The sequence below is a fragment of the Miniopterus natalensis genome, chromosome 13 (genome assembly GCF_054644295.1).
Source record: "Miniopterus natalensis isolate mMinNat1 chromosome 13, mMinNat1.hap1, whole genome shotgun sequence".
Classification (NCBI taxonomy): Eukaryota; Metazoa; Chordata; class Mammalia; order Chiroptera; family Miniopteridae; genus Miniopterus; species Miniopterus natalensis.
Window position 1 is genome coordinate 17,756,895 of NC_142093.1, and position 27,862 is coordinate 17,784,756.

The following is a 27,862-nucleotide window of genomic DNA, read 5'->3' on the forward strand; positions in this document are numbered from 1 at the left end:
CTTTTCCTTAAGAAAAAAAAAAAGGGCATTAGATGCTATGATGAAAAACCAAAGGGACTGGCTATTGGTTTATTACCTCCTTGGTAAGCACTCAAAGTATGAAATTTCACCCAGTGAGCCAGAACAGCAGGCAGGACATGTAAATAACTCTAATTTTAATCCTTTTTTCTCTGATCAAAGGCATTTTGAGGAAGAGGAAAGGTATTAGGCTTATCTGAACTAATCATACCACAGCTTCTCATGTCTTACCTGGACTGAGCTAGTCATAGTGCTCAGGGCAAACACTGTTGCACAGTCTTTGATTGTTGACTGGCTATCAAAGGCACCCTGAGTATCCATTAGCAGCACAGCCACCTAGAAATTTAAAAGTTTAAAATACTGAGTAAAATATTCACCAACAGTGACTTAAAAAAATCAAGTATAAAATGATAAATGTCAAAATCAGTAATTAAGTCAAGAAAAGTACTCTAAGTTAAATATCTCAGATTTTTGACATAATAATCCATATATAGGGTGGGGCAAAAGTAGGTTTGCAGTTGAAAGTACACGAAACCCAGAGTTTATTCTTATTATTTATTAATTCTTGTATTACTTTCCAAATTAACAACTGTAAACCTACTCTTGCCCCACACTGTATGTTCAAGTTATCAGACATTAATAGTTCTGTGTTGTTTTGAATTTTAATACCAGAAAATAGCTCAAGAAAGAATATGGGAGAATAACACAGTAAAAAGTATAAATAGTATTTTACTTTTGTTCCATTAGGTCTGTCGATCACAAACACTTCATTCCAGACTTGTATGCCTGTTGTTTCTCTTTCGCAACCACCTCGCCATGTAAAGCCAGTCAATGGTTCATTGTTTCCACCAATCCAATTTTGAGAATCCTGTTAAAGTCAAGCATAAATATAAAACACAAAAATTAAGAACTAAAAAGAAATATAAGAAATCACCCATTCTTTATTTTACAGATGAAGAAGGTAAATCCAGTAAGATTAAAATACACTGGAACATTATACAAGTAGTTATAAAAGCAGTCCCAAATCTCATAGGAAGTTGTCTGTCTTAGAGAGGCGTGGTCTCTCCCACACCTGAATCTTCTCAAATCTCACTCTCTATGCTTCTAGATAAGTGGGGTCACATCCACTTTTCCCCATTTTGGAAAGATTTCCTATAATGTTTAATAATCATAAAAAATAGCTACCACTTATTTTGACATCTCTTATACAGATAAGCAAAACTAAGTTCCAGACAGAATGACTGTCAAAAACAGTATTGCTTTCTTTGAATAGCTAATACTAAAGTGTTTTCACACTGCCTTAATTTTCTCTTTAAAAAAACATCAACTCTAAAAATAACCACTAGACTTGTTTGGAACTTGATTCAAACAATCCAACTCTAAAAGTCTTTTTCAAATCCTAAAGAAAATATGAACCCAGAGTGGGTATTGTATTAGATGGTGTTAAATCAGGAAAAAGTTGGTCCTTCGGTATAATAATGGTATCATGGTTGTGTTACTAAAAATAAAATAATAATAATAATAATAATAGAGCCCTTATCTATTAAATAAGCAAATATTTATGGTGAAAGGCTATGCCTGCCATTTGCTTAAAAATGTTACAGCAAAAACAAAAAAGAATAAAGAACAGGCTGGATAGCAGATGAACCAAGACCAGAAGAATATTGACAGGTATGGTGGAGTTCATTATACTATTCTATTTTGGGGTATGTTTAAAATTTTTCCACAATAAAATCTTTTAACTAAAACCTATAAGGCTAAACTGTTAAAACTGAGTATTATAAAATAATTTAAAAGTTAATATATCATAAGGTAATTTGAGAAAATTAAATCTGAGACATAATAAATGAATAACCTGGACTAATATCAAGATCCCTATAGTTTAGTATACTTAAAGCCCACATATCCTTTACTCATAGTGCCCCATAGTGAAAATTCCTTTGTTTCATAAATACTTCCAATAAGCTTGGATATATATAGTCCAAAACAGATAACAAAGCTCAATTTAGGGGTGGAGAAAAGATGTCAAAGTAGGCTCAGTGAGAGATGAAGCAATTTAAGAAAACCTAATGTGAAGATCAGCCTTAAACCTCAAACCATTTATAATTATTTTATTCCACAAAACTTTCATCCCCAGAAGGTTACCAATCCTATCAAATACAAAATTCTCTTGGACTCTTCACTTTTCAACATCTTCAACTTAAGGTCCTCATCTCTCTGTTGGTCACAAGGCTGACACATGGCACAACTCCATTCACACTGTATACTATATGGACTTGTGCTTCAGTAGGCACCCTTCCTAGGGATTTAAGAATTAATGGTACCCCCTAGAAAAGTCCAACAGTGGTCCTGCCCACGAATTATGTTTTATATGCTCCAAGTAGGTCCCTCTAATAGTGTATGATTCTACTTATATGAGATACTTAGAATAGTCAAACATATAGACACCGAAAATAGATATCAAAAACAATGTAGCTGGATTAACATCTCTCATGTTTGCAACTATTTTGTTTGATGAATGAATCCACAGACTGGACATGACCAAGAAAGTGAACTTGAGGATATGTCAACAGAAACTTCCCAAAATGAAATGCAGAAAAAAAAGAGTAAGAATGACAGAATAGACCATCCAACAGGATAAATACCAAAATAATGTACAATTTTGATAACTTAGCTGGAAAGGACCAATTCTTTAAAAGACACAAACTACCAAACTACACACACACAAAATAGATTATCTGAATAGGCCTATATTGACAAAAGAAATTTAATCAGTAATTAATAGCATTCTAAAAAAAGAACGAAATAAAGCCCAATTGCACTGGTGAATTCTACCAAACATTTAAAGAAGAAATAACACCACTTCTCTATAAGCTCTTCCAGGAAACAGAAGCAGAGGAAACACTTCCTAACTCATTCTATGAGGACAGCACTATCTTAATCCCAAAATCAGCTAAAGACATTACAAGTAAGAAAAACTACAGACCAATATACCTCATGAACACAGATGCAAAAATACTCAGCAACATATTAGCAAATTGAATCCAACAATGTATAAAAATAATTATACACTAAAGTTGGATTTATTCCAGGGATGCAAGGCTGACTCAATATTAAAAAAATTAATAACCTAATCCATCATATCAACAGGCTAAAGAAAAATCACATGATCACATCAATTGATGCCCCAAAGCATTTGACAAAATACAACATCCACTCATGATTAAAACAACAACAACAAAACCTCCCAGCAGACTAGGAATAGAGAGAACACCCTGAGCTTGATTTTTCAAATTTACAAGAAAATCTAGAACCTAGGTGCTTTCTCCCTAAAGATGAGGATGTCCACTCTTATCACTTGTACGCAACATTGTACTGGAGGTTCTAGCCAGGACAATTAGCCAAGAGAGAGAGATAAAAGGTACTCAGGTTGGAAAAGAAAAAGTAAAACTATCTCTATTGACAGATGACATGATCTTGTATACAGAAGACTCTAAAGAATCCACTAAAAAACTATTGGAACTAATAAATGAGTCGAGCCAAGTTGCAGGATATGAGATCAATATACAAAAATCAATTGTATTTCTATAAACTTGCAATAAACAATCTGAAAATGAAAAGAAAACTTCCTTTAAAATAGCATCAAAAAAATAAATTTTAAAAAGTATAAAACTTACTCCGCAAACTACAAAACATTTTTGAGAGAAATTAAAAAAGAGCTAAATAAATAAGAAAACATTCCATGTTCATGGACTGGAACACTTAATATTAAGGTGGCAATACTCAAATTGATCTTTCAGATTCAAACCAATCATCAACAGAATCCTAGTTAACCTCCCATAGAAAGTGGCAAGCCAAATCTAAAATTCATATAAAATTGCAAGAAGGGGGGGACATCTGTAATACTCTCAATAAAGATAAATTTTAAAAAATAAAATAAAAAAAACACATACAATTGCAAGAGACCTAGAATAGACAATCTTGAAAAGGAAGAACAAAATAAGAGAACTTTCACTTCCTGATTTGAAAACTTACTACAAAGCAACAGTAATCAAAAAGTCTGATACTGGCATAAGAATAGACACATAGGTCACTGAGACAGAATTGAGAGCCCAGAAATAAATTCATGTATCTATAACCAGCTAATTTTCAACAAGGGTGTCAAAACCATTCAATAAGGAAAGAATAGTCTTCCCAACAAATGGTGCCAGGACAGCTGGATAGGCACATACAAAAGAATAAAACTGGCAATTTACCTCAGACCATTTATATATAGGTATATAAATGTATAACTAGTGAATATATTTTAAACTACATTAATACAATTATAGCATTATTCATAAGCCTAAAGACAGAAACCCAAATGTCCATTAACTAATGAATGAATAAATAAAATCTGGTATTACCTATAAAACAGAATATTATTTTCCTAAAAAGAAATGAAGTACCGATAATGCTACAACGTAAATGAACCTTTAAAAATTACTCTAAGTGCCCTGGCCAGTGTGGCTCCGTTGGCTGGAGCATCATCCCACACACCGGAAGATCACAGGTTCAATTCCTGGTCAGGGCACAGCTGATTGTGAGAGTGTGTGTGTGTCTACCTCTCCCTTCCTCCCTCTCTGAATAAAAAAAAGAAAAATTACACTAAGTGAAACAAGCCAGCCACAAAAGACCACATATTATATCATTTCCTACCTTCTGTAGCTAGCATTCCACCTTTGTAGGCATATAGGTTAATGACATAAATCCAAAACTATTCCATTGCTACTTCTCCTCCTTTCATCTCCTAGAAAAAGTATGACCCACCACTAAATCAGTACAGGCATGTTATTCCAAAAAAAACTATTGCATTATTTAATGCAATTTTCAATTAAGAGAGATTACTTATATCAGGAATTCTATACGAAAACCTTTTAAATAAAAATTAACAAAGAGCCCAGCTGGTTTGGCTCAGTGGTTGAACGTCGACCCAAGAACCAGGAGGTCATGGTTCAATTCCTGGTCAGGGCACATGCCCAGGTTATGGGCTCAATCCCCAGTAGGGGGTATGCAGGAGGCAGCCGATCAATGACTCTCATCATTGATGTTTCTATCTCCCTTTCACTTCCTCCTTCTGAAATCAATTTTTTAAAAAATTAAAAAAGATATTAACTAGGTATGTAACCGCACCGAGGTCCTCATTAATTTTTCTATGGCTTCAGTGTATCCCCCAGGAGACAGGGAATTCTATTAGCTGGAGACTGCAAATACATAACATGTGTGGGCTGCTATTCCCCCTCTGATTGTTCAGAGATGGAATCAGAAATGGCACCTGAGGTGAAACTTATCTGTCATTGCTAGACAAGTGATCTAAGCTTCCTTCCCCTTCTAATATTCTATGGTCTGTGACCTACTTGAAATCAAATACACTTGCGGTGAACAGCTCAGACACACATAGATAGAGACAGTACACACAAACTAACTTAAGGAGTTGGAACCTCAAAATACAGGGATTCTTTATCATCCTTAAATGTACAGTGTTCCTTTAAAAGGATATGCCACTATTTATACATTTCTCTATTTCAGATGTGAAACTCTGGGGGGAAATCTAGTCTAAATGGGAAAACTTTAAAATATTATCTCTCTCAATTTCTTATTTATGTACATAGTGTTCCTTAATATGAACTACATTCTTGATACTCAGGCATACCTGAACATGCCTGAAGAGATCTCTATGAAAAGAATTTTTTGAAAAGCAAATGCATACCCAGTTACAGATTTATACAGAATTCATAAAGGTGAGCACCTTGACAAATGTTTAGACAATTACGTAATTCTGTCAAAGTGTTATTTCTAGCATCTTCATGTGGCTTCTAAATGTCAAACGCCCCTGGAAAGCCCTTCCCGCTAAATGCTCTATTTCAAATTTCCAGTTCCCTCTTGGTCCCTATCAACTCCCATTCCCTCAGCCCAAGTTTCAACTGTTATAAAAACATTCTGATTTTTTTGCTTTTTTTCAGGGAAAAAGTCAAAGTTGACAGAGTGGAGGGACATAACAATTGTCTGGTAGCATCAAAAAGTGAAAATATGTAAAGAAAGGGAGATCATTGGCCAAAATATAAAATAAGTGCTTACTACGGGCCAATTACTGTGACAGGTGCAGGAGATACGGTACTGAAGATAAGGCCCACCCTTGACAGAGGTTAAACTCTCCAGAAAAAATAAGTAACAAAGTAGTGTCAAAACAAAAGTTATCAACGAAGCAGTGACCTGTGCCTGGAGAGGTGGGAGGAGGCCTGGGGAAGGCCTCCTGTGAAAAGACTGGCCAAGGGTACAGCAACACCTGAGAAATGGCACACACTCAAGGAACCACAAAAACTATTGGGTACTTTACAAACAAAGGCAAGAGATGAGGCTAAGAGAACAGGGAAGGCCCAAAAAGTAATAGTCACTGACAGTGACTTAACTGAGGAACACAGGTGTACTTTTAGAAAAGTCTCTATCAGCCTACTCCGCCCGCTGGTAAAGGTGATCAAGAAGGGGAAGGTGTGAGCAAATAACAAAAAGGCAGAGATGAACACACCTCAAGAGCATACTCAGGCATCTTGGATTAGAGCTACGGTGCCTGGAACACAGATGCTCGATCTTACCCTCAATATGCATTAGAAGCAAAAAGGAATTACAGGGATGAAGAGGAATCAAACTCAAACAAATTTATATCACTGTCGCAACTGAGAAGTCTTATCAAGCATTATCTTTTTGTAAAATTAAAAATACAGCTTACTGTTTTTTTGTCCATTAGTTTTTAAATAAAATTGGTTGGTTGGTGATTTGTTTTTAACTGGGTTCAATTTAAAGACACTATTCACCTTGTTATACATATATCTAAGCATGAAGTCCAGTAGAAATGATTTCCCTTTACGAAAAGCTCCTGCCACAGATACCACTACTATGTTAAGGTCACGAATGTGCTCCTGTAGCAATATCTGCTCCAAAGCTTCTTCATCAAGCTCAAAGTTATGGTCATCTTCATGAGCAAGAACAATCTGTACTGGACATGGTTTCTTCATAACCTCATCAGAGTTTACTAGGTCATCGTCTTCATAATCCTCACCTAGAATTAAAAAAAAGAAAAATACATTACTTGAATTCCTGAATTACAAACTTTTTCTAAAGGATCACATTTGTTAACTTCCCATATCACCCCACCACCCCTCCCCCATTATAATCATCTGAAAATAGTTACAAGTGATGTTCAAGTACATACTGGATTTCTCATTCCTTCTATAATAGGACCAAGATTATCAGTAAGATTTCCCACAATATATACAGATAAGCAGCAATACTAAGTATACTAAGTATGGCCTCTATCTCAGTTATGACTTTAACAGCTAAATGTGAACAGTAGCTGTTCCTGAACACTGCATTATTCTGTAAACAACTTTTGCTACTGTATGCACACAGAAACTAGTTGGGGGTGAGGCAGAGGATCAATTTCACCTAATAATTGACATTCTAATTTTCCTTGTAGGCATTGCCTGAAAATTACTCCAAATTACAAAGATTAAAATATGTATGAAATGTAAACACTTTTCATTCTGAAACTTTAAAGGGCTAAGTTAAGACCCTAAGAAGTCACCAAAAATGACACTTATGATAAAGCTAACAAGTCCCTAATTTAACAAGAGTAACCCAATAGTATAGCACAGCTTCCCATATTTAAGCAAAGCACAGGATTAATATTTCAGTGGAAGACACAAGAAAAATGGTCAGTGAGGTGCAGTTACAATTTAGTTTCATCTGCCTCTGGGGCTCTTTTGACCAAACACCACAGCCACCACTTCAAAATTACATAGCTCCTGAAAACAGCTACATAAACTCTTCCTTTGTTCACCCAGCACACCAGAAGAAGGTAACTCTTGTAGAAGAACTTTACTGAATAGTGATAAAGAAATAACTATAGAACATGTAACAGCAGACTCAAATTTCTAAAGTTGAAGTTTCCATTCTTTTAAAAACACCTAGCTAGTTTCAGAAGCTAATGTAGCATGTCTGGCTTTCTTCCTTGCTTGATCCCATATAGCAACAAGTGAGTTCAGGGGAACTTAACCTCTCCCACATCAAGATTTTTGTGAGACTCTCCCCTTAAGCCTGTCTACTAAGTGTCAGTTTCCAAACTAAAGAACATACACCGTGTTCAATGTAATGACAGTCCTTTCTCTCCCAGGAGACAGTTAAATTCCAATTTAATATATCATTAGGTGAATTCAGATAATTCACAAAACAAATAATTTTAATATTATTTTATTAACCCAATATATCCCATATATTGTCATTTCAACACAATCAATATTTTAAATATTTACATCTATCATAGTGTCTTTGAAATCCGCTGTGTATTTTACGCTTACAGAACGTTTTAATTCAGACACTAAATGTGTATCAAAATATGAATGATCGCTTAAGAGATTTCATAAAAGTTACAATAAAAAAGTAGATTCACATATACATGATGTTCCAAACATATTTGTTTTCCAAAAACTGAATCAAATGCCAAAAAATCATTTTCCATGCATATTTGCATTTATACTGACAAAACTGCTTTAGTTTTTTAAAGTATAAATAAAATTTAAAACTCAATTCTTTAGTCACACTATCCACACTGCTTTAATATACACAGACTTGACTGGGGCTAATCATTTATTTATGTATAGTATTTGTTTCCTCTTGTATGAACGGTCCAGTCATAATCTAGATAGTATTAATGAGGGGGGAGTATAAATTACAACCCAGAAGTCCTTTTAGTTCTATAGTAGCAAAGTATTAAATGCTTAAACAGTGTTTTGCAGATAATTTTTAAATTCAAAAAAGATTATGTGCTGCTCACATACTTAAAATTACACTGGGATACCTTCTATACAGTACTTAATTTAATGCTGAAAACTAATCAAAAAGGTCAATAGTTACTATACATTTGCTTGTATATCTTTTTATTATATATATAGACACACGTATATATTTCATATAGAAATCTAAATTTCCAGTTTCTCTTGAAAACTGGGAGGTCTGACATCTAGGCCAGAATTCTGATGTAATAACAATGGGCTGGAGCTACCAGCAGTTGCTTCCTTTAGTCTGCACCGTTCGCATAATGTATATGCATGTGCCCACACCCTTCCAGTTTCCATCTTTTTTTTTAATGTTTTGTTTTTTGTTTTTTTTACCCAGTAATCCCACTTCCAGGAGTATATCCTAAGAATCCTGAAACACTAATCAGAAAAAATATATGCACTGCCCCCCTACATTCATAGCAGCGCAATTTACAATAGCTAAGATCTGGAAAGAGGTCAAGTGCCCATCAGTAGACGAGTGGATAAAAAAGCTGTGGGACATTTACACCATGGAATACTATGCAGCTGTAAAGAAGAAGGATCTCATGCCCTTTGGGACAGTATGGATGGATCTGGAGAATATTATGCTAAGCAAAATAAGCCAGGCAGAGAAAGACAAATATCACATGATCACACTTATATGTGGAATCTAAAGAACATAATAAACTGTTGAACAAAATTGATTCAGTGACATAGAAGCATGGGACAGACTGACGAATCTCAGAGGGAAGGGTGGGGTGAATGGATGGGGAGAGATTAACCAAAGAATTTACATGCATATATGCATAACCCATGGACACAGACAATAGTGTGGTGAGGGACTGGGGTGAGGTGAGGGGTGGAAGGGGTCAATGGGGAAAAGGGGGAACACATCTGCTTGTATATCTTTGATTTACTTCTTAAAGAACATTAGGTCAAAAATCAAACTTTCAATTTAACATAAAGCAAACTGTTTTTCCCACAGGAACAATGTGGTTCACAAACTTTCAATGTAACATTATAAAGTAAACTGTTTTCCCACAGGAACAATGTAGTTCTCTCAACTGAATGGGAGTAAAAAGCCGGAACTGCCTATAAACACTGACTACAAACAGCAAAACTGGTTAAGGCCCCACTGCTACCCCCTCTATAAGCATAAACTGGCAAAGCCTCAAACTGAAATTGCTTTACTTTCAATACCCTGCCCTGCCTTTGTGACCATTATTATGATTGATTCCCACAATAAGGATCAAAATCTAAATTTCTAACTATAAACACTCTGACCAACTCAAAACCAAGAATTGTTGGCAATCAGCTGATATTAATCATCCAGTTAAAAATCTGGAGTTGTGCTTAACACAAATATATGTACTCTGCTATTTTTTGTAAATTTTCTTAAATTTTGGAATTTTTTTGCTTCCACTATGATTTAAAAAAAAAAAACAAAGTAAATCACCATAATGTCAAACATTTAGGTAAAAAACTGTCACTCTAGAAATACAGCATGGCATTTTAAAGTCCACAGAAGTGAGGGATAAAAGAACACAAATTATCTCCCAGGATCAAACTCCCATGTTCGAAGAAGCACAGGTGTGAAGGACAAGGAAGTATAACGGAAGGAAGTCGTGATCGCTAGGTCAGTACAATGACCAGTAATTCCTGTTAAATGTGACAGGCTGATTAATGACGTGGGACAACTTAATAGAATGTACTTATCAGCAAATCCATAAAACTGAACCAAAAAGACCATTTCCTTATACAGACCCTATCTACAGTCTTCAAAATGCTTAAAAACTGGATAGGTGAGCTCACAAAGAAATAAGTTCTTAGCTCAAAAGATGGTTTGAGAGGTTTCAGAAGAGAATTGGCACCGAAATTCAGTGGAAAGTGTTAAGTGCCATTACAAATGCACTGAGGAATTTTCCAGTAATGTTACCTGGAAGTTGAGAAGAAATTGCTATTTGAGATAACTATCAACAAAACAGAATTTCTCAGAAAGTAAATGCATTAGTAAGCCAAGAAAGAAAGAGCAATGCAGAATTTCAAAGCAAACTTGACCTGTTAGAATTTCACTCAAAATAGTTCAGCAACAAAGCACTTTCAAAGTGGAAAAGCAAGGAATCATTGAAGAAAAATGCTTCTCTAGCACTTGCTATTCAGTTTTAGAGCATCAACAAGAAAAATATGAAATAGATGATAATAACTCTGAATATAATTCTAAGGTCTTTATTAAAATAACGTCCAACTCCTATGCCTGCTAAAGCAAATTCTGCCAGGACAGGAGGTATCCTGACTTGCACTTTATATTGCTCTTAAGAACCTTTGAAAAAGCTCTAAGAAGCCTCAATCAATTAGTTTAGCCAATTAAAAAGAAAAGTTCTTTAAAAGGTTGTATTAGCATTAAGTATATAATTACAAAATAATATGTTGATATTGGATATCTAGTTTATGTTACTAATAAATGTTAAAAAGTTGTCCAATAATCTTTTCATTTATTTTCAAGATCAAGTATGATATAAAACAAAACATTTCCTAAATCAAATTCCCAATTAGAAACAACACAGGAACTAAAGATCTGTCTGATGTAGGAACCAATTAAGTAGTTTATCCAGGCACCGATTAAGTAGTGTCTAAAGTCCTGCATAAATAGAATCCAGGTAGTCTTCACTCTCTAGAAATGGGGACTTCAAAAGGGCAGCAATGCACAATGATTACTAAGACTACTGGGTGAAAAGCTGATGGGATAGAGATCAGTGATTTTCAACCTTTTCCATCTCATGGCACACAGAAACTAATTACTAACATTCCGCAGCACACCAAAATATCTATTTTTTTGCCAATCTGACAAAAAAAAGAGGTATAATTTTGATTCATTCACACCGGATGGCTATTGTATTAACTGTTGTCATTTTTTATTTGACAATCTAAAGGAAACAAGGTCAGTACCCCTGACTAAATAGTCCAAGTATTGCATGTTTTACAAATTCCTGCAGCACAGTGCGCAGCATCACACCAACTGAAAAATCACTGCCTTATATACAAGTATAGGCACCCGATTATTTTAAAAAGTTACTTTGGAGCAAAAAGGGTAGGTAATTACTGATTTTTTTTTTATAAATCAATCAAAATTATGCCCTTTATTTGTCAGATTAGCAAGAAATATTTTTTGGTGTGCCACAGCATTTTAGTAACTAGTTTATGTATGCCATGAGATGGAAAAGGTTGAAAATTGCTGCTCTAGATTGTCCAATATTCTTTTCATTTATTTTCAAGATCAAGTATGATATAAAATAAAAAATGACAACAGAGATAGAGTCAGAAATTTCCAAAACATGGGAAATTCCATGGACAAACAAACCTAAACAAATAAATTGCAAAAGCAAAGGGGGGAAAAAGGAGAACTTACAGGAAGGAGACTTAAAAGGCTTATCAGCCAAATGCAGTGTTTAAGCAAAGCAAATACAAAAATTCTAAAAACAATCAGGAAAACATGAACTCAGAATATTTGATATTAAATTATTTTTCTAGTGTGACAATGTGCTATGTTTTTTAACATCTTTAATCTTTTAAAGACACAAAATAGTCCTACAATCTGCTATTTGCTTCCAAATAACCTGGTGGGAGGCTGGCTATGAGAGACTAGATAAAACAAAAGCAGCCATTATATTGACAATAGTTGAATCTGAGAGATGTGTCTACATGGTCTCCTTACGTTGTTCTTTTCATTTCTGTACGTATTTGAAAATTTCTATAATGGAAGAGGTTTTTTTAAAGTAGTGAGTCTAATAAAGACGTTTATTAGGAGAAGCAGATCTAAATAGAAAAGACAGAGATACAGGCCAATGCTATCAGAAGCGAAAGACTCTCCAATACTCTAAAGCACCATCTCACCCCATCTGGTACTACACAGCGTTTCAGTGGCTGGCAGAGGCAGGAGGGCGCCATGGAGCATAAAATAAAAATGTTTCCAGTACATGGAGCAGGGCCAAGTGACTGTAAAATTCTCTGGCTGCCCCACCATTCACCTCAACCACTTCCTCAGAAATACAGTTCTGAACACACATGAATTCTTGCCTCCTAACACCTGGAAGCAAGAACCCTACTCTAAGAAACTCATTATCAGTTGGCTAACTAAAAGAAGGTACTCACTTTTTAGCAGGGAAAATTGAAATGAACCAGGTTTTAAAAATCAAATCCATTAAATAACTTACAAAGAAAACTTTAGGCCCAGGTGGCTTCACTGGTGAATTCCACCAAACATTTAAGGTAGAAATTATACTAATTCTACGCAGACTCTTACAGAAAAAAAGAGAAGGGAACATTTCCCAATTCATTTTAAAAAGCCAGTATTATTATTATCCTAATACCAAAATCAGACAAAGATATTACAAGAAAACAAAACTACAGATCAATATCCCTTGTGACAGTCATAAAAATCATTAACCAAAATCCAGTATTCAGAAGACATAAAGAACTTCTACAACTCAATAAAAACAATTCCATTTAAAAATGAACAAGAGCCCAGGCGGGCGTGGCTCAGCAGTTGAGCATCGACCTAGGATCCAGGGGATCAGGGTTCGATACCCAGTCAGGGCACATGCCCAGGTCACAGGCTCGATCCCCAGTCAGGGGGCATGCAGGAGGCAGCCAAGCAATGACTCTCTCATCATTGATGTTTCTCTCTCTCTCAATCTCTCTCTCTCTCTCCCCTTTCCTCTCTCTGAAATCAATAAAGATATATTTTTTAAAAATTTAAGAAAAAATAAAAATGAACAGGAGATTTTAACAGACACTTCGAAGGAGATATACGAATGGCAAATAAAGTACATGAAAATATACTCCACACCATTAGATGTTAAGGAAATAACAATATCACAATGAGGTACCACTACTCCCTCACTAAAATAGCTAAAATTTACAAGACTGACAGAATTTGTGAGAACAACTGGCACGCATATATATTTCTAGTGAGGGTATAAAATGATACAACCACTTTGAAAAACTTTCTGGCAATACCTTATATATAGTTAAACATACACTTACCATACAACCAGCAATCACACTCCTATGTACTTAAAAGAGAAATTAAACATATGACAACAAAAGACTTGAACACAAACATTCATAGCAGCTTTATTCATAATGTCCATAAACTGGAAACAACTCAAATGTTCATTTACTAGAAAATGAATAAATCGTGTTAAATCCATACAATGGATTACTACTTGGCAATGAAATGAATTACTGAAACAAACAATGACACAAATAAATCTAAAAAGCATTATACTGAGAAAGAAGTCACATGCAAAATATTGTACTGTCTGATTCATTTCTAGAAGTAGCAAATCTACAAGAAACAGAAAGCAGATCAGTGATTGCCAAGAACAGAGGTAAAGGAATTGACTACTGATATGGACTGAATGTTTGTGTCCCTGAAATTCCTAGGCTGAAGCCCTAATCTCCAATGTGATTGCTACTTGGAGGCAGTACCTTTGGAGGATAATTAGGTCATGAGAGTAGAACAATCATGAGATTAATAAGAGACTTGAGACAGATGATGTCTCTCCATCACATGAGGATACAGCACGAAGACAGCCATCTGCAAACCAGAGAGAGGGCTCTCACTAGACACCAAATCTGTGGGCACTTTGATCTTGAACTCCCCAGTCTCCATAACTAAGAAATAAATGTCTGTTGTTTAAGCCACCAGTCTATGGTAATTTGTTATAGTAGCCCCAAGCTAAGCCTACTATAAAGGGGTACAAGGTAACTTTTTAATATGGAAATGTTCTGCATCATGATTGTGATGGCGGTTGTTACAAAACTATGCAATTATAAAACTCATCAAACCATGGAAAAAAAAAAAAAATCAGTGGATTTTATGTAAATTACTTCAGTAACGCAGATTTTAGAAAAATCAAATCCAACCTATTCCCCTTGGCATTTATTTATTTATTAAATTAGAAGGATAAAGGAACCAATTTGTTAATCATTTTCCAGAAAAAATATTCTAATTAGTATTGTCACCTTCAAGGATAATTCCCCAAGAATATTACACTCCAATGTGATGAAAAACATGGCTGTCCATCAATTGTGACACTGTTCAAATTCAATTTAAAATATTTTCTCTTGACCTGAATTCAGGGCCTGTAAAACATAATTCTGAGTGTCTCCAATGGTGACAAATTTACTTTTGTGAACAAATTCCTGTGAATCCAGTACTTCATCATGCCAAAATATTTTGGTTAAAAAAAAGAGATTATGAAGTTATCAATACTTTTTTTCTTAAAGAACTCAAAAGACAGCTTTTTTTATTGGGGAGAGACTTCTTTATTACCACAGTGTTTTAAGCATCAATAGAATATGCATACACTCTGGCTCCCTCGAATACATATGTCAAGACACACGAGGACATTCCTCTAACACCATTGTTTCATTTAACATTGTTTCATTATAATATTGATGAGGGGGGAAAAATACTGATTCGGGGTTGAGGCCACTGTGTGGAGTTTGCATGTTCTCCCCATGTCTGCATGGATTTTCTCCGGGTATTCCAGTTTCCTCCCACTCCCAAGGATGTGCACGTTATGTGAACTGGCATGTCTACATCGTCCCAGTCTGTGTAAGTGTGGGTGTGGATGTGGGTGCACCCTGCAAAAGAAGGGTGTCCTGTCTAGGGTCAGTTCACACCTTGTGTCCTGCTACCCTGAACTGGAGTAAGTACACTGGAAAATAATAATCTTGTTTCTATTCTTTTTAAAATGTATATATAGTTCACATTTATTTCAATGTATAATATTAGAAGTGTTTGGAGTCTTTCTTTAGAAGTTTGGTGATTTTTTGTTGTTATTTGTTTGGTTTTTGTTTTTAATCCTCACTGGAGGATATTTTTTCCATTGCTTTTTCAGAGTGGAAGGGGAGAGGGGGAAAGGGGGAGGGGAGGAGGAGGGGGAGGGAGAAGGAGAGGGAGATCAATGTGAGAGAGACACATCCACTGGTTGCCTCCTGCACAAATACCGGGGCCAGGGACTGAGCCTGCAACCGAGGTACATGCCCATGCCCTTGGCTGGAATCAAACCCAGGAGGGCTGGTCACCAGAAATGTACCATAGGACCTTAACTCTTATTTATATCAGTTAGCTCATGGTAAACTTGGTTTAGCTGTATGTAATTTCACTATCAAAATTAAGTAAGAACTTACTGTATTTAAAATTAAATCTAACATTTCACAGGAGTTTTGGACATTATGCAGCCAAACTCACTCATTTTAAAGATAAGGAAAACACATGCCTAGACCACTGTTGAAGGGCCAGGTCTTATTTAGTATTATATTTCCTCTATAGCAGTGCTTCACAAACTTTTAATATGCATATGAATGACCTGGGGATCTTGTTAAAATGTATGTTTTGATTCAGTAAATCCAGGGTAGGGCCTGAAACTACACATTTCTAACTCCAACATGATACCAACACTGCTGGTCCTCAGAAAATAACAGAGTAAAAGGATCACAATATTTTACAGGTGTTTAGTATGTAAATATCACTTATTTTACTTCATTTCATATAGTTTCTAGTGATGTTAACGTTTCCACAGAAGAAACAAGTTTAAGCTAAACTGTAACAGTCCATTCTTCCTAGGAGACTGCTAGTACTCTGACACAACTAACCACTCCAACCTAGCTACCTACTTTAAAAATGTGAATGTAAAAAACATTTTAATATGTTGACATGAATATAGCTAGAGTTGAAAATTTCTGGTATGGCATCATCAGTTACCTGGGTGAGCTTTTATAGCCATGCCGGGCTTCCCTCCCCCTGCCCCAAACAGATGTAGCCTAGAATAATAATACTGACAAAGACACAAACTTGGACTTCAATAAAACATTTTTTTAAAAGAGAGGAGAAGCTATTAGCCAATCAAGTACTATAAAAAAGGTTCTAACTATTTGCTCCTATAAAATAATGTTATTAAGAACTTATAAAGTTAAACTTCTCTCATAGAAAACTGGAACTATGACGCAAATTGCCAAAATAAAAACTTTACAGACTCCTGAAGAGGGCCTATTAATAATTTCAGATATCAGATATGTGGAGGAAAAGAAATTTTACTCTACCCTTCCAGGTTCTTCCAGCTGGTCTAATTAAATTGACATGATACATTAACAAGAGAAAATAACCAAATTTAATTATGTATACATATGGGAAACCCCACATACATGACAGGCTGACAGAAAAGTAAAATGAGGTATATATGTCAACCTGAGCCAAGGAATAAAGTAAGATGCCTTGGGGCTTCAGAGGGGAGAAAGGTCACCGACAGAATGGTAAGAACAACAGAATTTCGGTAATTAGTAGTTTGCCCTGCCCTACAGATAAATGGCTATCTCTGGTAATAACTCTTATTGTGGGCAAGGCCCCCAATTTAGATTCTTCTAGGTAGTTAAAGAGGGGCAGGGACTCAACTGTCTTCAACTCAAAATAATCCACAGGCCAAAATGACCATCTTGGGTAGGCCTGTTCTGAACCCCTTCAGATAATTTGGCCAACAAGACCATCCTAAATCATTAAGCTTGAAAAATGCTTTTCAAGAGTATATAATGTAGTTCATCTCCTTCTTTCATTTCTATCAAGTCAGGAGATAAACAAAAAGTTGTTTTCCTATAAGATTCCCTTATTACTTTCCACTTGAAATCTACTGTTTCCATAGTAACCAGCACTGATGTAACAGAATTTCTGCTGTTCCCATTTAAAGAATACTGAGTCATAAAAATGTCTTCATGCATTTATCTAAATAGATGAAGAAAAACGTAAAACAGATTACAAAAGCTCAAAGTACTTTCCCAAAGTTTATCATCAAATATTAACCAGTCTTAAAGAATACATTTGAGTATCAGTGTACTTTGAGATAAAAATTTTCAACTGAAGTTAATTTAAATTAGACATTTTAAATGAGGCTGGAGTTTATATAGTCAATTTTGTTGGCTAGTTAAGAAATGCTAAAATGAATGGCAACTCAGGGGACTCTGAGCAACAACACAGAAATTCACAAAAATATATTTAGGGCTTTGCAACTTAAGAGTCCTCATTAAGGTTCTTCTCTATTTTCTTCTAAAGAAAGGTCTTGCAGAAAATCTCACCCAAGTCACCCCAAGAATCTTGCAACTTCTCTTTTTTTTGAGGGGAGGGAGGTATACTTTTGTTCCCTGTTACAAATTTTTAAACAATTACAGTACACAGTAGTGAAACTTTTTTAATTTAATTTTTAGGTAACTTGTTTATATGCTAGAAGAATTCTTACACCTATGCACAAGAAAGAGACAAGGTCCCTTGTTTACAGAAGCACTGCTTGTAACTGTAAAAAACAACTGTAACAACCTAAATATCCATGGAAAAACAAACCATGAACTAGTCAGAGAACTGAAATTAACGAATACAATCTTAATGTGTACACATGGATAAATCTCAAAACCAATGTCAAATGAAAAAAAATCAAGCCACAAATACATAGTTTAAGCCACTTACTAAAAAATGTTTAATACAGCACAATGCTATATATTTTTTAGGGAAAAAATATATAAACATTTTACAGGACTATTTAAAAACCAGGAAACATATATACCACTTCAAGATAGGCATATATCTATGGAAAGAAGGAAGGAGAGAAATGTTGGGAGAACCCTTCAACTGTACAGTAAAAATTTTTTTGTCTCTTAAAAAGAGGAATTCTAAATAATATGGCAAATGGGCACTCGGGAATCTATTACAGTTTTCTGTCATTTTTATAAGTTTGAAATATGTTACAATTGTTTTTAACAGTATTTTTAACTGCTTTAGAATTTAATTTATGTCAGGCACTGTGCCAGGAATTATCTCAACAGCCCTGTGACTAAGCAATAATCCCCATTTCAGAGAGGGGAAATGTGGACATTCAAAGAAGTTTAAAAAAATTTTTTCTTGAAGATTCTACATCTATTAAGTAGTATATGCATCAAGATTTCTATCTAGGTCTTTATATTAAGCCCAAGCTGTTTCCTCTATACCAAACTGCCTTTAAATGTTACAGATCAACCACTGTTCCCCAGCGGTATAGCCATAGATGGGAGACTAATTCAGTCCTACTTTTGAACGATGCTTTTCACTTAAATCCCTGATTCAGCTCATCCATTCTTGTTGTCAGTAAAAAACGATAAGCACAAATTAGGTATGGGTTTAAAGGGTTTTATTTTGTTTGGGAGAAGTGGATTGATAAACATCTAGTATGTGAGATTTCTAGATCCTTAAAGTTCTGAATTAAACTGGATTTTTGGACAAAAAAGTAGAGTAACTATAATAATCAAAACTACGGATACACACAACTCTCCTAGACAGATCAACAGGGAAAATACTTTTCTACAGAATGGTCGATTCATTTGTAATTTAACTATGCATGGGTCTAGAACAGAGTTACACTGTCAGTATTTAACTAGGTACAGCACAGGATAAAGCAGTGAGTCCTATGCACACTACAGCTTAAGAACCACCTGGGTGGCTTATTCAGAATACAGATTCATGGACCTCACGTCCAGTGTTGATATAGCTGACAGGGAATGGGGTCTAGTTATCTACCTTGGTAACAAGCGCCCCACTAAAAACCACCAAGGTAATTTTGATGCAAGAGATGAAAAGAATACAAGTGGGGGTGTATAAGCCTTGATTCCCTCAATAAATATTCACTGAACACCTACAACACAGTTCTAAGAACTGCAGATTTAGTAATGAGCACAACAAACAAGCCCTTAGGAGTTTGGGAGATCCTAAACATGAGGAGATAGAAAACAAATGTATGACATCAGCGGTAGGACAGCTGTATGTCAAACAAATGTATGACATTAAGTGCTACAGAGAAAAAATAAAGCAGGTTAAGGGAAATGGAAGCGTGTAAGAATGGCCAGGCAAGGCTTCTTTAATTAGACATTTGAGCAAAGACCTGGGAACAGTGGTTACCTGGGAGAAGACGAGAAGACAGTAACTTTCTCATTCCTCAAAATAATTTACTGTATGGAATTATTTTAGGTGTACCTTTTACTATAGACGAGGGAAAAACACTTATTTAGTTATGATATTTAGAGTGCCTACTCTGTGCTAATTACATAATATCTCTATTATCCTCAAAAATCACTTTGTGGAGTAGCGATGAGTTTCCTTGTATGTATAAAGGATACTGAGGCTCAGATTAAACTATTTGAAAGGGCATAACATTTTTAAGTAATCAAACAGGGATGCGCACCCAAGTCTTTGTAATAATCAAATCCATCATCTTCCAACTGTGCCAACTGAGCAAGTTTGTTGAATACACTCGAGGCTGAATTCTTATGTGCTCGAGATTTCCATAAAATTGAAAAAAGTTACTAAAAGTACAATTTGTTAACCAAAAAAAGAGAGGTACATCTCTCATCTTTATAACCAACCTTAGTATACAGCTATTTTTCCCTTTACTTTTTCCAAAAATTTCCTTGTCAAAACTTAATCATTTATACAGTCCCCCATTTGGGAAACAATTATTTTTCATTCATAAGCTTTACTGAAGGGCAAGCTTTAAGTTGTAGACTTTTAAAATATAAGATGCAGGACATTTGAGATCTTGCTCCCCAGCATATGCTGTCAATTTTGGCTCAAATAATCTGTAAATAAATAAATAAATAAATAAATAAATAAATAAATAAAATATAAGATGCAATAAAATTACATTTGCCCATCTCTGGTAAGATATGCATATATGTTTATATGCAAATAAATGTGTAACTCACTTCCATATTCACTGACACAATGCTTGGTACATCTTTACAAAGTGGTGTTACTGAGTGAGGAAGGTCCCCTACCCTACCTATCTCAAGCCAGTAATTAGAAAGCAAGGCACCACGCTAGATACTAGAGAAGTACATTTGATAATAATAGTCCTAAGTCTCAAGGTTCTAACACAAACAAGCATAAAAGGACAGTACAAAGAAAGTGCTATATTGGATTATTTAAACTAGGGTTATTAATGAAGACATCCTGGAGAAGGCTGCGTCCCTCTGAGCCCTGAAAAATCAGATTAAGGCTAACCTTAAAAGCCTAGGCTAAGAGCACTGGGCATTCTCCTGAAGAGAGCCACGGAAAATTTTGAAACAGAGGAGTGATAAGATCAAAGCTGTGTTAGAGAGATAAGGTGAAAGTGATGAGTGAGTAAGAAGTGTAATGAGAGTCTAAAAACAGAGATCAGATATAAGGCAACTGGAAGAGACTGAGTATAAGGTGAGAAGCCCGAAGTCAGGATGTGACAGTAAAAAGAGAAAGGGATGCATGAGAGCGAGTTCAACATCCTTCTTTGGACTAGGCAACAAATAACACTAAATTATTCCATATTTCTTAAAACAGGCATTCTCTTTTCTTATAAGCCTTTATAAAGCAACAGTGCACTAAACTTCCATTTCCAAAAGTATTTTGATAGTGACTACAAAGTTTTGTAACACAGGGATCAGGAATCCATCAAAGTCAGAGTAGGTTTCCTTGACTCAGGCACATAGTTTAAACATTCCCTTTTTGGCCCCCCAAAATTAACTCTGTAGTAAGTTAAAAGATATTAAACCCATAAAAGAGCTACTGAAATTTGGGATAACCAGTTAGAAAAGGAGTCATTAAAAAAAACAGTAATATGCAGAAGGCCCCATGCTTAAGTTTAGAATAGGGTTTTCATGACAAATCTCAAATAGGTGTCTATCTGCCAAGACTCTAGAAACGAGATTCTTAAGTTCCATTTCCCCACAACACTACCACAGATGACTTGTTAAAGCAGTTGTTGCTTTTTGTTGTTTTTTTTTTTAAAAAAAAAAAAGGTTACAAAAGTAAAGTATAAACTCCAATCCCAAACTTGGTTCAATACAGGCAAAACTCCTAAGAGAGCAGCAGTAAAAAGAAGGGAAAAGTATAAAAAACAAATAAACATCCAGCCAGCCAGATAAAGTGTGACTAATTTGAAACAACAAAAGGGTAAGAAAGTCAGAGGTTCTCAGCATACACTCTTTTCATCCCTCCTCTAGTTTGGAAATTTTAAAGTACATGTCAGAATTTCTTGTGGTAGATAAATAAATACACATGCTCAAGAACAGGGGAAAGGAGGAACACATCTCCACCATTTTTAAGAAGTCACATTTGGGACTATTCAGGCAGTTTTTTTCTGGGAATTATCCAGTTATTTAAATCAATTATTTGCTCTATTTGGGTTAGAGAAACAGCCCATATTCCTTTTTTATTGAATATCCTCTAACACCATTTGTTCTTTCAACTGCCTTTACCTAATTGTTTCTAAATACTTTTTTAAGCGACCCTTTTAGAAATATTCTTAGAGAGACAAGTGCTTAAACTATTTTGCAAAAAGCTTACTAACATACTGCCTATCTTTATTATCTTTAAACCAGTAGTATATCCTACACTCTGCTCTCTAAGACCCACCCATTTTTCAAGGCCTGACAAAGTCCACCTTCTTCCATGAAGTCTTCCTCAACAACACTAGCACACAGTAATTTCTATTCCTGAAATATAATCTTAATGATAAACTGTAATCACAAATATGCATAAGGTCTACCTGATCTCCCATCTACATGAAAGCTTACAACAAGAGTTTGTTCTGCACTTTTCTACATAGGGGCTTATTACAAGCAACTGCAAAGCCCTTTTGTAAGGTAGGTGTCAATTTATAACATCAATGGGAAAAAGCTAGTTCTTTGTCTTAAGTATGGTCCTCTATCTACCTGTCCTCCACTTCTTTACTCCCAAAAGAAAACTAATACCAGCCGCAAAGGTTCTCCTTTATCCTGAAGAGGGATAACTTTGTACACTCAATACATGCCAAGTGCTTTTAAGGCATTATCTTTTCATCTTAAACTTTTAAAGTGTTGTGTGTTTTTTTCTTTTTAGTTAAGGGAGCTGAAGCTTGGTTGTGGTGGTGATTTGAACCCAGCTCCTAAACTTGGAGTTTCTACCACATTACTGGACACTGAAGCAGATGCCCACACTCTGGCATTAAAAGGAAAGAGGGATAAATAATATCTTAGAATTCAAAAGTTAAAATAATTTTAATAATAAAAAATAAGCTCTAGTAGCATACCTAAAAGTTCAGAAGAGATTAACAGAGTTAATAAATTGAAAAGTTACCATTCTATTTAAGAAAAACACTCATATGAAACCACTTTAAAATTTTTAAACATACTACTCTCCAAACCAATCCACAACGCTAAAAAGCAGGAGTGGACGGGGTCTTTCCCTCCAGTGCAGCCTCAGCCAGGGATTAATGTTCTCCATCCTGATAGGGAAGGGAAGAGGAACACCTTTAAAAATTTATGTCCTGCTCACAGGTGGGTGGAGGCAGATCCTGAAGTGCCTTGGAAGGTGTGCTGACCCACCCCTGGGCCCCCATGCTGCTAACAAGCTGGCCCTACAGCACAGCCTGGCCCCTCCTGCACAGCCAAGCCCCATGGAGGCAGCCACAAATTGTGGTTCACTTAAAGCTTTGAACAGGCTACCAAGCATGGACAGCTTCTGACAGTGGCTAGCACCAAAGTACCACCAGGAGGCCCACCAACTTACACCATACACAAGAATAAACTCAAAATGGATAAAAGACTTATAAATATAAGTCAAGAAACCATAAAAATCATAGAAGAAAACAGACAGTAAAATCTCAGACATCTCACATAGCAGGATTTTTACAGATATATCTCCTAGGGCAAGAGAAACAAAGGGGTAAAAAATGGACTACATCAAACTAAAAAGGCTTCTGCACAGCAAAAGAAACGACCAACAAAATGAAAAGGGAACCTGCTGTATGGGAGAACATATTCACTAATGATACATCTGATAAGGGGTTAATTTCCAAAATATACAAAGAACTCATACAACTCAACAAGGGAGACAAACAATCCAATTAAAAAATGGGGAAAGGACCTGAAAAGACACTTCTCCAAAGAAGATGTACAGATGGCCAAGAGACATATGAAGAATCATCAGAGATGCAAATTAAAACTACAATCACTAATCATCAGAGATGCAAATTAAAACTACAATGAGGTTTCACCTCACACCTGCCAGAATGGCTACCATCAACAAATCAACAAACAAGTACGGCTGAGGATATAGAGAAAAGGAAACCCTAGTACACTACCGGTAGGAATCAAGACTGGTGCAGCCACTGTGGAAAACCGTATGGAGTTTCCTCAAAAGATTAAAAATGGAACTGCTGTTTGACCCAGTCATCCCACTTCTGGGAATATATTCTAAGAATCCCAAAACACCAATCAGAAAGAATATATGTCCCCCTATGTTCACAGCAGCATTATTTACAATAGCTAAGATCTAGAAACAGCTCAAGTACCCATCAGTAGATGAGTAGAAAAAAAGCTGTGGGACATTTCACAATGAAATACTATGTGGCTGTAAAAAAGAAAGATCTCTTACCCTTTGCAACAGCATGGATGGACCTGGAGATTATTATGCTAAGCAAAATAAGCCAGTCAGAGAAAGACAAATATCACATGATCTCACTTATACGTGGAATCTAATGAACAAAATAAACTGATGAACAAAATAGGTCCAGAGGCATGGATACATAGAACAGAATGCCAGATCTCAGAGGGGAGAGGTTGGAGGGGGCAGAAAGAGATTAATCAAAGAACATATATGCATAACCCATGGTCACAGACAATAGTGTGGGGAAAGCCTGGGGTGGGGTGGGGGCTGGGTGGAAGGGGGCAAAAATGGGGGACATTTGTAATATTGTCAACTATAAATAAAAATTGTTTTAAAAATTAAAAAGCAAATATGAAAAGGAATTTCTTGTATGCAAAAGGGTATTTATAAAAGAATAAGAGGAACACTGAGGGATGGTCAAAGAATACAAAAATACAATTAATAAACATAATACGCATTCATCTTCCCTATTAAATTTTCAACATCAGTTGTAATCAAAGAAATGCAAATGAAACAGTATGATCTCCATTTTTACCTGTGTTGGCATTTTTAAGTAACAACAGTCATTTGTAAACAAAGATATTTGTAAGCAAGCACAAACCTAACCCTAATGGGAAACAATATAAATGGATACAAGCTTTCTGAATGGATTTGCTGATGTGTGTCTTCAATTTTGAAAATATACCTGCTATTTGACCCACAATTCTACTTTTATAACTTTATCCTAAAGGTCAAGGTTTATCGACAAAGATGTTTAGCCAGCATTATTCACAAAAAATAACTCAACATCCAAAAAGAGGATTAATTAAGTAGTACTACAATGCTACTTAAAAATTCATGTTGTAGAGATTATTTAATCACATAGGGAAATACAATATGAAATGAAAAAGTGAAATTTACAAAATTACAGTACAATCTCAATTTAGGAAAAATTAAATTATGCATTTAAAAAAGCATATAAACTAAAAGATATATACTAAAATGTCAGCAGTGGTTGCCACTAGTTATGATTTTTATTTTCTTCCTTTTTATTTTGTGTTTTCCAAATATCTACAAAGATTACTGCTTTTAAATTTTTTTTAAAAATTAAAACTTTTACAACAAAGTATGAATTACTATATTACTCCTATTCGATAAAGAGCTGCGGCCACAAATCCTGTTCAATCACAAGTTTAGCTATAACTTAAAGGCAGTAAATTTCTACCTTAAGCCAGAAGGAGGGGAGAGAATGGGGGACAGCTATAATAATGTCAATAATAAAAATAATTTTTTTAAAATTTCTATCATAACATCCAGTTTTAAGGCATTTGGCATCAGCTACAACTGACCTTCCCTTGACCTTCTAGCCTACTTTACAATTTTTTTAAAATATCCAAGTGTACTGCCATTTTCCTGCAATAAAAAGCCTCTCAACTCTAAATAAAAACTCCACATAGCCAGTCTACACTGTCATATTTATTTTAAAATTAAAGTGCTGATGAAAAGAAAACAGTGATTTCTGAAAAGCTGATTAATAACTGTCTTCCAAAAAAAAAAAAATCTAAGAACAAGGGTAATTTTCTTACCAAAATTTTTCTCCAACTTAATAGAAAAATCACCCCCCCATTCTGATAAAAGTGAACTTAATACAACTTTTAATACCTCATAAATCCATTCATTCAAATACAGAAAGAACAGCTTGTTTAGTGTGCCAATTTCACCCCCTTTAGAGTTTCTTTAAGGAAGGCTTTAACGCTTCAAAGTGAATTTGTAGATTATTATCTATTTAATAATCAAAAAAAATTTTTTAAAGACCTACAAGTTTGCTAGGGTTGATATCAACCACCAGGAGGGAAAAGTTTTCATTACTAAATAAATCCAAGCTTCCATTCTGAATCCATTCTGAAGGTCATAGGAAGTTTATAGAACTCAAAAGTAAGACTTTAGTTAAAATAACTATGTTCTGCCCAGCCAGCATGGCTCAGTAGTTGAGCATCGACCTATGATGCAGGAAATCCTGGTTCAATTCCCAGTCACAGCACATGTCCAGGTTTCGGGCTCCATCCCCAGTGGGGCGGGGGGGGGGGGGGGTGCAGGAGGCAGCTGATCAATGACTGTCTCATCACTGATATTTCTAACTCTCTCTCTCCCCCTCTCCCTTCCTCTCTCTGAAATCAATAAAAATATAAAAATAAATAAATAACTATGTTCTAATCACTACCTGTGACTCTACTATAAATGATTACTTAAGCTTTTTTTTATATATTGATTTGAGAGGGAGGGAGGTGGGAGGGCGAAGGAGGTAGAAAGGCGGGGGGAGAGAGAGGGAGAAACATCAATTTTCTGTTTCCTGTATGTGATAATGATTCGTGTGGTATCAAGTCAATGACTTTCTAGGCATTCTTGTGCATAACAGACCCTAGTTAGACTGCACATTTACTGTTTGAAAAGCACTCTACTTAGAAACTGCCACAGCCTTAACTAAAAAATTAATTCATACTAAAACCTATAATAGAAATAAACAATTTCAGAAGACTATTTTGCCACATGATTAAGTGAATCTCTAAAAATGCAAGTTTATTAAAATGACAGCAGAAGCATAAATGCTTATTTTTATCTTATCAAAACTAAACAAAGGCCTTTCAAGTCACCTATTTTACAAATTAATTCTTAGTTCAAAGTCTGATCTTAGATAACCACACATTATAGTAATAACAACCATCAATAGAATGTTTTCTACTACTAGGTTAAGCACTTTTATCACATTTAATACTCACAATAACCCTAAGCATGAACACATTATCATTTTAGAGAGAAAGTTAAAAATTTACCTACCACCTTTGCCCAAACTAAACCTCTGTCCACATTACAGAAAAACAATTAGAAAAGACTTTCTGACTGCAAATATATAAATAACAACACAAGTAGTCAAGTTGGCACATTCTTACATATATATCACTGTGTCTTAAGCACAGACAACTTGACAATTTACAGAACACTTGCACCCTGTCATCTCATTTGTTTCCCACAACAGCCCTGTTCCGGGATCATCATCAACACCCTGGGTCACAGGCTCAAGGCTCAGGGAGCTCAAGTGAAGTCACTCGCGTTTTTATTCCTTGATCTTTCTTCATACACTACCTTTCTCTTCTTGGTTAAGGAAACATCACCCCCACAATCTGAGTATTATGCAATAAAAACATGAATGTATTACAGGCCCTTGATAAGCAACTTTCATCAGTTATACACTTCACCAAGTTAATAGAGTTACCGGTTATTTTGATGCCCACCATAGGAATACAAATTGTATGAATAATTTTTATTAAACTGGTACGTAAGCAAGGGAATCCCCTAGATTCTACTTGTACTGGCCAGAAGACTAAACCCAAAGTCAGTCAGAAGTGCAAACCATCTCCTTGGGAGTACACAGGATGTATAAATTAGTCTTTCATGACTTAATCGTTGTTTCGAACAGACATCATCAGTCCATAAAACCAACTACCTTATAAACATTTGCTCCAGAGTGGGTAGT

At 35.3% G+C, this 27,862-nt stretch overlaps 1 protein-coding gene across 2 annotated transcripts in view; it reads right to left on the minus strand.

Moving 5' to 3' along the window:
• Nucleotides 1-27,862, minus strand: part of ATL2 (atlastin GTPase 2) — a 46,131-nt gene that overhangs the window by 13,988 nt on the left and 4,281 nt on the right. For both annotated transcript variants that reach the window (XM_087823483.1, XM_087823484.1), the window contains exons 2-4: nt 6,870-7,114; nt 752-886; nt 250-354 (exon numbers count right to left, since the gene is read on the minus strand). In XM_087823483.1, coding sequence (XP_087679609.1) covers nt 250-354; nt 752-886; nt 6,870-7,114 — 485 coding nt within the window. The remainder of the gene's footprint in view (nt 1-249; nt 355-751; nt 887-6,869; nt 7,115-27,862) is intronic.